Below are 12,366 nucleotides of genomic sequence, written 5' to 3' on the forward strand. Positions count from 1 at the left end.
TATTATCAGAAGGATGTGGAGACTTTGGAGAGGTTCACCTGGACATTACCTGGATTAAAGAATATTAGCTATAAGGAGAGGTCGGACACAGTTAGATTTGTTTTCTCTGGAACTTCACGGGGTAAGCGGTGGCTTGATTCTGTTTATAAAATTGTGAGTGGCGTTGCTAGAGTAGATAGTTGGGGACTTTTACCCAGGTTGGAAAAAGGTCAAAAACTACAGGGTAGAGGTTTAAAGTGAGAGGGAAAGGGTTGAAAGGAAATGTTTTAGGCAACATTTTTTCCCCACACAGAAAAAGGTATGTGTCTGGAATGCACTGCTAGGGGGAGTAGAGGAAGCAGATGCAATAACAATGTTTAAGGTGCACCTAGACAGGCATATGAACAAGCAAGGAACAGAGGAATATAGATTACATCAAACAGAAGTGTGGTTTAAATTAGCATCATTGTCAGCACAGACATCAGAGGCCAAAGAGACTACTCTTGTGTTGTAGTTTTTAGTCAACAAGCTCCACAACCTGGGCCTCCATAAGTCCCTCTGCAAATGGATCCTTGACTTCCTCATCGGGAAACCATAGTCTATGCAGATCAGAAATAACACCTCTTCCTCACTGACAATCAACACCAGTGCACCTCAAGGATTCATGCATAACCCACTGCTTTACTCCCTCTACACTCACACTTGTATGGCTTGGCACTGTAAAAAGTGAGATAGATCAGCTTCTTGAATGGTCATGCAACATCAACCTTACACTCAAAATCTGTAAGACCAAGGAATTGATTGAGGGCTTCAGGAAGGGGTAGTCAATGAAACACACAACAGTCCTCACCAAGGGATCAGCAGTGGAGAGAGTGAGCTGTTTCAAGTTCCTGGTGTCAACATTTCTGAAGGTCTAAACTGTGTCACTTCCTTCTAAGGATTTGCTTTCACTTTTTTATCAACAGAGCCATCCTGTCCCCTCTGCCTATTTGTCTGCTCTTTTGACACAATGAAGGCCATAGCTCCCAAATATGATCTTCTTTTAGCCACATCTCAGTGATGCCCACAACGCCATACCTGCCAATCTCTAACTGTGCCACAAGATCATCTGCCTTATTCTGTACACTGTGTGCATTCAAATATAACACCTTCAGTCCTATGTCTATCTCCCTTTATGATTTTGCCCCCACGTTACACTTCAACTCATCCTACTAACTGCAATTTGCCCTATCATCTGTCTGTCCTTCCTCACAGTTTCTCTGCACAATGCGTCCACTTGTATACCAACTATCTCATCCTGAGCCCTATCACTACAGTTCCCATTCCCCTGCCAAATGAGTTTAAACCCTCCCCCTCCCCCAAAGCTCTAACAAACCTGCCTGCAGTGAGAGTGGTTTCCCTCAGGTTCAGGTGTAAACTTTCCTTTTTGTACAGGTCATACCTTCCCCAGAAGAGGTCCCAATGATCCAAAAATCTGGAAACCAGGTCCCCTGCACCAGTTCCTCAGCCACTCATTCATTTGCACTGTCATCCTGTTGCTGCCCTGACTAGCATGTGGTTCTGGGAGTAATCCAGGGATTACTACCTTGGAGGTCCTGCTCTTCAGCTTCTTCCCTAACTTCCTATACTCACTGCACAGGACCTCTTCCCCATTTCTACCAATGTGCACCATGATCTCTGGCTGCTCACCCTCTCCCTTGAGAATTTTCTGCAGCTGCTCTGAGACACCCGGGACCCTAGCATCTGGGAGGCAGCACACCGTAACGGCATCTCTTTCACGGTCACAGAACCTGCCGTCTGTTTCCCTTACTATCTCATTTCCTACCTCAAGCTTAAGTTCTAGCCTGCACCTCTTCTAGTCTATGCCCACTGATCCAAAGCCTGGCCACTAAAACTGCCATCAGATTTCTGAATGGACAGTGAACCCATGTACTCTGCTGCACTATTTTTTGCTCTCTTTTTGCACGACTTATTTAATTTATTATATACTGTATGCCTATTTGGATTTATATACTGTATACACAAGATATATATTTCTTATTGTAACTTCTGTTTTTTTTATTATTATGTATTGCAATGTACTGCTGCCCTACGACAACAAATTTCATGATATGCCAGTGATGTTAAACCTGATTCTGATTGCAAACCTTGTCAGATTGTTCTGTGCAAGACTGGGCTATGTTCCATGTAAGGCTGTGGACTAAGGTGGCATAATTGAGAGCATCATAAAAGTATCCATTCGGAAAGCATCTCTATTTAATTTACAGATAACCAGTGGGAGTGATGCATAAAGACTTATGGCAAGACTTAATTTATCTGAGATAAACGGATGCATAGTATTTCAAATACAAACTGAAAATGCTGGTCAGACAGTATCTGCGGAAAGAGAAGCAGGGTTAACCTTTCAGGTTGGTGAGGTACTGATATCTGTTTTAGAGCTCTACAAGAAAACCATAGATTGGTGTAGCAAGGAAAGCTAGAATGAATAATGGTTCGTCCTGCCCAAGATATTACTGTTACTACAACGTTTGTACAAATATTTATTGCTCAGTGGGGAGCTTGTGTATTTGGTGCATAATTCCCTGGTCTGCTACTCACCATAAAACCACTGAAGATGTCCTTACCTGAGCCAGGACGTACTGACATTTGCCTGAGAATGTATACTTCAGCCCATCGAAAGTGATGTAGTGGGCCTCACCGATCCCGAGGCAGGTGCCATCACAGACATTTTCCGTGCATTGCCATTTGCGATTGAGACATTTGCTGTAAAAACAAATGGCAACAAAAGATTATTCTTAATGTCACTGAACAGTATCATCCATCACCTTAAATAAAGGGGTTGCATTTAATTCTGAAGCTTTTGCAAGAGGTCAATCAGTAAACATGTTTTTCTTCTTAAATCTGGAAGCACAGCAGTCAATTGGTTTCTCTCGATAGCTCATTGCATCTTTAGTATGCAAGTAATGAATTTCATATCGCAGTTTACTTCTACCCTACAAAAGCACTATCACTTGCAAGGACAGGGGTGCAATGAAAACCTTTACAGATAACAGTACGCTCATATTTACAATGATTTAATGCCACACAGCTTATTGCAATTTAACCCTTTATATCCCCTGGAGAAGCTTGTTATTTTATCCATTTAGCACTAGTCATGTTCCCCTTCACTAGTGTTCCTGTAGTAAACAGCCATGATAACCAATGAGAACTCTGGAAAACTAATTATCTGGAGAGATTCATTGCATTAGAACTATTTATCCTGAAACACAATAGCCCCAGAAGTGATCTGACAAAGTATTTTGAAATTATGATGAGCTGTGATAACACTATTCAGGAAGACCTTTTCTTGTGATTGGAATGTCAGTGACCAAGTGTCATACCTTTTAAATCATCAGCAAGAATGTGAAGTTGGTCAATAAGTGAGGTGTTGTTATACTAAAGTAGGGGTTCACAATCTGGTATCCACAGACCCCTTACTTCATGGTATTGGTCCATGTCATAAAAAAGGTTGGGAACCCCTGTACTAAAGGTGACTGGATTATGGATCATCTTGCCATAGTGCAACAGAAGGCACATTCAATTTTAAATGGAAATTAAATAAATATTTGAAAAGGGAATGATACAACATCAGGTGGGTTAGGTTTGCACCAGTGAAGCAAACTCTTCTCCTATCGCAGAGTAGCACCTTAATTAATGGACTAATTCATCTGCTTTGTTCATAGTCCAACGTGAGGAAGATAATAGAAAAATAATAGGGTCTCATCATTCTACTTCAGTGCTCTGACTGGACCTGGTTTAGTGTCCTAACCAGAAAAGTTCTCCAACAATGCAACTTATTTTCAATTCAATTAGCTCTTTGCATAGACATAAGTACATTTCAAACTGTTAAGCCATTGTTCCTAACCAAGTACTTTGATTATAAAACTGGACAACAAAGATTTTGCTTCTTGAACACTTTTGGATGGATCTCTTGTGGATTTTGGGCTGATGAACATGAAAATCACCATGAGATTTCCCTATCACACGACTTTTTTATGAAATCACCTATATTTGTTTTTTTCAATTATTCAAGTCAGAATAACTGATGCAAAGATTCAGGAAGCATTTTTGTTGGCCCACAAATCAAACAGGACATCAATGAAGAATTTTTAGTGGGACTGGAGAAAATCACATGCAAGGCATTCAAGGATGTTGTTGAAAATTTTCTTGGCAACTACTGAGCACCAATCTACGTGCAGGTGGTTGACAATATGCTTGAAGCATACAAAACCATGAAGTGCAATATGTCACTAAAGATTCATTTTCTGCCTTCCCGTTTAGACCTCTTCCCTGCAAATCTTGCACTGGCAGTGACGAGCATGATAAAAGATTTCACCAAGACATTGCGGTCATGGAGAAATGGTATCAGGGCAACTGGAATCCATCAGTGCTGGCAGATTATTGTTGAACACTAAAGAGAGAATCCTTATAAACTCAGTGCAAATGAAAATCATCAACAAAACCTTTTTAGCTTAGGTGAACTATTGCAAAGCGTCAGCACCATAATGCAATTAAATGCATTACATTCAATAAAAGTTAATTTCTTGTTTCTCAAAGTTCTTGCGTGATATACATAGCCTAAAATTATATTTGTATTCAGATTCAGGTGATTCATCATAAACACAAAAGAATTCTGAGGAAGCAACACTTTAAAAAATTGCTGTCCAGTGTATTCAATCTTTGGATTCCAACAAACATTTTTGAAGGAGTTAAATTTATTGCCATATTAGAGACAAGGAATTAGCTGCTATCAGCTATGGTTCACATCCAATTTTCCTGAAGTGGGAGAGATCCCTTGGCTATTCAGGTATCACACACTACACCACTACATAGGCATGATATCTGATACACTATATATAATCCACTACAACATACTGCTCAATTCAACACAATAGTGTTGCTCGGTACATTGATTGTTTGAATGATTTAAAATGGAGGCATGGCTCTGCCCCCACTGTGGAGTCATGCCAGCCAACTGGTCACTATTTACAGTCAGTCTTCAGTATGTAAGATAAAAGTCAGTCCTCTTAACTTTAAAGACGTAACCAGATGTATCCACTTACCTTGATTGCTGGCAGGAGGCATGTTTACCAATGTAAAATGCCTAATTCCTACTAGCAGTGAACTCAATTATATAACGAAAACTGTTTATAAGTGCGCATAAGTGTTTGTCATTAGGAACGCTTTGAAAATGCCAATCTCTTCTCTGTCCAGCTGACTTAACCCTGTGCTGTAAGACCAGGCAGAAAGCCGGCATAAATGTTGTCATAACAACTATAATATTTATTGGTAAGCACACAATAAAAAGTGGAATTTCTTTGTTATGTAATGAATCGATGAAGGGGCAGAAAGTGGGAGGTTTGATGCAGGAGGACTATAGTGCAAAGGTCAGTTTGGGGGAAGGTGGTGAGTGAAAGATTCAAGGTTCTCTTTGTTAACAGGGGAGAACCAGCACTCTGCAAATGAACTTTAACCTTTGTCATTTTGCAAGTAGTTGTGACGTACACAGAAAGCCTGCTAAAGTTAAAGTGCAGCAGGATTTCTAAATGCAAGTTCACAAGATGGCAAAAGCCACATTGGGTGCACAGGGCAGGACTGTGGCGGAGCAAGCAGAGGTACACTAGTGACCCAAAATTGACCGTGACCTCTGATGCTGCCTGCCTGGTGTCTGCATGGTCTTGCTTTTGCCTCTGCATACTCCAGTTTCCCTAAAACATGCAGGTTGGGAGTATAAAAGGCAACCATACAATTGTTTCTACAAGCACAGTAGGTGAGTGGCAAAATCTGGCGAGAGTTGATGGAAGCGTGGGGAGAACAGGTCGGAGAAAAAAATTAGTGGGGTCATGTAGCCAACATAGATCTAATGAGTTGAATCATCTCCTTTTGTCATATTTAATACCTGTGAAATTGTCGCGGTACTCTCAGTGACGCGATGGAATTGTGAAAAGTCAGCTAAGATAAATGAGCAGTGGGATGTCTAAATTGAGGCCTGCATGGCAATGAAAGCCATGCCTTCAGTAGACTGGGGCGTGTAAATCACAATGAACAATGGGGCTTGTGACCAGATTTAACAAAGAAAGCATTGTTTATTTATTTATTTGTTGGGATACAAGGCAGAATAGGCTGTGCCAGCCCTTCGAGCCACACCGCCTAGTAACCCCCAATTTAACCATAGCCTAATCACGGGACAATTTACAATGACCAATTAACCCACTAACTGGTAGGTCTTTGGACTGTGGGAGGAATCTGGAGCACCCGGAGGAAACCAGCACAATCATGGGGAGAAAGTATGAACCTCGTACAGACAGCGCCAGGAATTGTACTGGGTCACTGGTGCTATAAAGCGTTATGCTAACCACCACACTACTGTGCCGTCCCAAGGGTTTTAAAGGTGTTTAACAGCCAGTGTTTCAAGCCGATCCCCTTCATCAGGTCTCAGCTCACAAAGTCAGCTGTTTATTCCTCTCCATAGATGCTGCCTAACCTGCTGAGTCCAACATTTTATGTGTTTTTCTACCTATTATGTCCCTTCTTTATCATAGTATTGTTTCCTCATTCACCCCTTCACCATACTCTCTCACCTTATGGTATTCCTCCTTTTGTCATTAGATTTGTCCTGTTTTCTTTCCTTTCATAGGCAATCCCTGTGATTCTCTAGGCCCCTCATCACTGCACTTTGAAATCTGCTTGTTCCTGATTCTTGATCTGAAAGGTCAACAGCAACTTCTCCTCACCACCAATGGTGCCTGGCATGTTGATCATGTTGTAAGGTAATGAACATTTAAACTCAGCAAGAAAAGCACCCCCATAGTACAAATTAATATGTCTGAACAATGACAGCCAACACCGCACAGGCAATAGCAAAAAAACAGATTATTCAGCAGGAAGCTCACCTCTGGGGATTTTGACTCCTCATCAGTATAATTTTCAATCTGATAGAGAACAATTTATAGGGATAGCAATTACCATCAGTGATTTTGTAATAGTGTGCCAAAAGCTGCTTTTTGTTCTTTTGACAGAGGATGCCATATTATTCCTTTTCAATCATAAAGGTAAGCTGACAAGTCAATTCATATGACTTGGTACTTTGGATTGAATTTGTAGATGCTGTGTTCAACTTTACACTTTGCTAGCAGAATGCATTTTATAGATCTATTAAATCGTGAACAGAATTAGATCTACAAAATTTTCCAGTTAAAATATTTCTTCCATATTGATCCTGGCAATTACGCGCTGAGCTGTAAAACGACTGTGAAAAGCATTATTGCATGCAATCTTGTGTGTCTGGATTTTTCAAAGGATCGCTGTACTAATCTACTTTAGATAAATAGGTCAATGTCTCAATTAACATACCAGAGATAAGTTTTGAAAACCCCAGTGAAATGCTCAGATGAAGTTAACCACCAATGACTTCCAAACTCACACCCGGATAAGCTGCCAGATAAGCAATGTTGCCATTTGAGGATATAAAGCTACAAGAAGTCAATTTAAACCTTACAGAGGCTCCTCGCGACCACCAGGAAGCATGCATACAGAGACATGTTTTTACAGTGCATATTAAATAATAGAAAGGAATTTGTGGCAGGAAGGTGGTGCTGGATGATTGCTCTTGTTTGTTAAACAAAGTCATATAGAGACAAGTAGTAACAAGCAGACAACTTTTTGAAAGATGGTAAATTTATGGTAAAGTTAGCACAATAAGTTTGTCAGTACAGCTTCAGAGGTAAATCAAAACTGGACTATTTTTCAGGTTATATTATTTTGTTTGTCCTCTTTTGCACAATGGTTGTTTGTCAGTCTTGTGTAGTTTTTCATTGAATCTATTGTTCTCTGTTCTACCGTGATTGCCTACAAAGAAATGAATCTCAAGGTAGTATATGGTGACACATCCCTCCTTTGATAATAAATTTACTTTGAAATTTAAAATCTAATTACCTGAAAAAACTACCCATTAGTTTATGGCCGACACTTAAGTTTTGTATTTCTGCCAACTTGCTGAATAAAGTTCAGTACAATTATGTGAAAACTTAATTGTTGCAAAGAATAAACAAATAGCAGGAAGAACCAGCAAGATTTCTTGAAATGTCATGAAGCACAGTCTTGCTAAAATATAAACAATGGTAGCAGAAAATATGTATGAGCAACAAGCATGGATATTCCTTCGTTATGGTTTCTCACAACTCCCTCTGCGCCCCAGCACAATTCTCGCTGATTTGATTTTATGCAAATGACACATTTTACTGTATGTTTTGATGCACATGTACCAAATAAAACTATTATTTAATCTTTTAAACCTTCCACCATGTTCACTACCGTAGACTCCAAGTTTCCATTCCTACACAATGGGCAGTTAATAGAATTTGTTGGGATCAGGTGGATCAACAGGAAATTCTTTAGTAATGAGGTCAATACTTAGTCATAGGAGTCATCATATTTGCGCACGTACTGACTCACAGACATCCGCTGGAGTCCGTATTGATCACTAAATGGGATTCCTTATTAACCCGCAGCTAAGCAAGTCCCAGCCATCATCTGGGCTGGCAGTGCAATGCAGACCTTGGACCAAGCTTGCAAAGTTCCTGACCAATCTGGCTTGTCTGTAATACTTTGATTGCTATAGCTATGTAACTAAAACCCAGTCGAGCATTGCCCAGAAACCTTAGATGGTAGGAAGTTCAATATTTGATCTCCAATCAATATTCGCAGAGGCAAAGATTTAGGAAATTCACCATGATATAAATAGGTCCAATTATTGTTTTGGATCCAAAACCATTCTGACAGTAATTCTGCAATGAATATGTCAGCATTAATGAAGGCAAGTAAAAAGACATTACCAGGTATTGCAGCCTTGCTTTATGGTTTCTCCAGGACCATATTCTTTTCCGTTGTGTAGACATGAACACATTTCTGGAGAAATACACATGGTTCCCACTTGCACCTAAATCACAGATCATATGTAAGGCATGTATTTATGTCTGGATGTGGAGTACTGTTTCATTCTGTGAATCACGGTTCTCACCTTGCCAGGAGGACACATGCAACCTGACATACACTTTGAGCTCACACAATCCAAGTCATAGTTCTGACATGTCTTCATACATTCAATGCCCTTTGCTGTCGGGTCATCTTCTGGACAATCAAATCTTCTCATTGGTGGCTGACAACTCGTCTCCCGCTTGACTGAAGGAAAATAGTTGTTCAATCAGATGTACTTAAAAATAAAGCTGAGGAATTTTGTGCCATTTTCACATGTAAGTTGTAGCAAGCTCTTGCTGTGTGTGTCTTAACAGACCAACAGACATAACGGATGATTACTTATGGTATTAAACATTTAAAGCACATTACTCAGGTACAATTTCACCTCAGAAACCGCTCACTGAATAACGTGTCTAACTGACCCTAAATTAAAAAGTAGTAAAAGTGTAGGAGACTGAGGGCTGATCATATGGAACTGTATAAAATTATGAGGCCATAGATAGGGAAAGGGATACAAAATACTAGAGAGCACAGGTTTAAGGTGAGGAGGGTAAGATTTAAAAGGGACTTTGAGGGGTTATTTCTTCATGCAGAGGATGGGTTGATCTCCCAGAGGAAGTGCTTGAGATAGGTACATTTAAGTGACTTTTGGACATGTACATAGGTGGGAAACATTCGGAGAGATAGGGACAGGTGTGGATAAATAGGACTAGCTTAGGTGTTCATCTTAGTTGGCATGGACCAATTGGGCCAAAGTGCTATATTAGTCTATGACTCTATGATTCTAAATTGTCCTTATGCAGTGCCTCTTGCAACTCAAAACATCCCTAAATGCTTACGCAGCCAACTAATTTCATGTCATGTAAGTCAGTGATAACAAATCTGATTCCGACAGACTGCAGCAAGGCAACTCTTCTTATTGTGAACCTGAGATACATTATTAAAGCACTGGATCTAAACTGTTCGATGTCTGACTAGGTGACTAGCAACAGGATTCGAGTACAGGAGCAGGGAGGTACTACTGCAGTTGTACAAGGCCTTGGTGAGACCACACCTGGAGTATTGTGTGCAGTTTTGGTCCCCTAATCTGAGGAAAGACATCCTTGCCATAGAGGGAGTACAAAGAAGGTTCACCAGATTGATTCCTGGGATGGCAGGACTTTCATATGATGAAAGACTGGATCGACTAGGCTTATACTCGTTGGAATTTAGAAGATTGAGGGGGGATCTTATTGAAACGTATAAAATCCTAAAGGGATTGGACAGGCTAGATGAAGGAAGATTGCTCCTGATGTTGGGGAAGTCCAGAATGATGGGTCACAGTTTGAGGATAAAGGGGAAACCTTCTAGGACTGAGATTAGGAAAAACTTCTTCACACAGAGAGTGGTGAATCTGTGGAATTCTCTGCCACAGGAAACAGTTGAGGCCAGTTCATTGGCTATATTTAAGAGGGAGTTAGATATGGCCCTTGTGGCTAAAGGGATTGGGCGTATGGGGGGAAGGCTGGTACAGGGTTCTGAGTTGGATGATCGGCCATGATCGTACTGAATGGTGGTGCCGGCTCGAAGGGCCGAATGGCCTACTCCTGCACCTATTTACTATTTTTCTATGTTTCTATGTGACGGACACCATGGTCCCCCACTACATGATTCTTGTGATCGAAAGGGAAGTTCAAATAAACAGCAAGCCTATCCTAGAAAAAAAAATTACATGACATGGATGATAAAAATCTTGTATATGTGATCCCACACAAAGTGCTACTTTAAACTGAAAATGGGTCCAGGTATTCTAAATAGAAAAATCTAGAAGCAGATAACACGGAGAGCCAAATGCACCATCAACTTCATTGATGGGCTCCATTCCTGACTATTTCCTCTTCATTGTTCACTCTCCCCGAGTGTCACAGGATCAGCTTCCACATCTACTGCCCCTCATCCTGCAGAATCAACACCCAGACCATCGACTCCTTGTCCAGCATCAAGGGGTGGACAACCAAAACTGTATCCCAGTTAAATATAAGCAAAACTGAGGCAGCTGTTTGACATCGGCAAATGGCGAGCTACAATTAGTGTTTTACTATTCCCCACCCAACCTCCTCGCAAGGTGGTGACACATTATGACCCGCAGGTCGCCATATTTCAACTCACATCTCTGGTGTGTTGCCAACCTAGAATATAGAAAGGCCAAAGAGCTAGTGAGTGCCGCTGTCTTAGGGCCACAACTTGTTCCAGCTGCGAACTGGTTGATTTAACCAGACATCCTAGTTAGCATGTTAGCTTTGGTCCACGAGTACTGTAATTTCAATGCTTGCTTAGCATAATGTTTTTTGACATTGGTCGGTAAGGTTGATTTGCGGGACACCATGGCTACTCCTATTTACTTTCCACTGCTTCCAAAACACAATCTAAAATCACAAATGGAAATTTATCCAAACATAAATTTATCTTATCAACTCTCTCCCTGCCAGCCCTACTACAAACCATGATTCATCTATAATGCCTACGGCATTATGACAGAGATAAGGGGACACTTCTTCTCTCAGGAGATTGCAAGCATTTGGAATGCACTAACACGGTGAGTCATGAGAGCGAAACATTGAATATATCCAAGACTGATAAAGACTGCTTTGGTCTACAGGGTCAGAGGAAACAGAGGGTAAAATAGATTTGAGACCATGACCACATCATCCATGATTGTACTGACTAGCTGAACAGGCTATCGCTGTATTGTTCCTATTTCTTATCTCCTTTATGATGAGGCTCAAGGTTACAGGCATGTCTATTAGCTTGCTGATGATTATTTACTGAACACCACAACTGATGAGGCAGATGTGGCTCCTAGGGGCCGTTCTAAGTGAACAATTTGATCCTAGTAACAAGGGTTATGGGGCGAAGACAGGAGACTGGAGCTGAGAGGGAAATGGATCAGCTTGATGAAATGGCACAGCAGACTTGATGGGCCAAATAGCCTAATTCTGATCCCATATCTTATGGCCTTACGGTTTTAAGTGACGGGCTACCACATGAATAGACAGGGCTGAAGCACGTAAGTGATACCTTTGAATAACCTGATAAATGCAACCTACCAAACGAGTGCAGAACCTGACAATAACTCTGCCAACCATTTGTTCACCCCTCCAGGTAGACTTGCAGATCAACCGAAACAGCATTGATTAAATGGTGAACAAGTACCGATTAGAAATTTATCAGCACATTTTACAGACAGTCTGCATTGTTTCATCTAGTTAAAATCCTTTCTTATCACTATAAATTCTTGGGTCTCCTTCAGGTTTAGTCTGTTTCCTATGAATTAATGGTTCTGCAGTACAAGAAACATCTCATCAATATTGGGCAAAAGCCATACTTGAATGG

The 12,366-nt window shown here is 40.8% G+C and overlaps 1 protein-coding gene across 1 annotated transcript in view; it reads right to left on the reverse strand.

Moving 5' to 3' along the window:
- vwf (von Willebrand factor) overlaps nucleotides 1–12,366 on the reverse strand; it is a 128,113-nt gene that overhangs the window by 80,959 nt on the left and 34,788 nt on the right. Inside the window, 3 exon segments of the mRNA XM_072241674.1 lie at nucleotides 2,604–2,742; nucleotides 8,853–8,956; nucleotides 9,038–9,198. Coding sequence (XP_072097775.1) covers nucleotides 2,604–2,742; nucleotides 8,853–8,956; nucleotides 9,038–9,198 — 404 coding nt within the window.

This window comes from Mobula birostris, chromosome 23 (genome assembly GCF_030028105.1).
Source record: "Mobula birostris isolate sMobBir1 chromosome 23, sMobBir1.hap1, whole genome shotgun sequence".
Lineage (NCBI taxonomy): Eukaryota > Metazoa > Chordata > Chondrichthyes > Myliobatiformes > Myliobatidae > Mobula > Mobula birostris.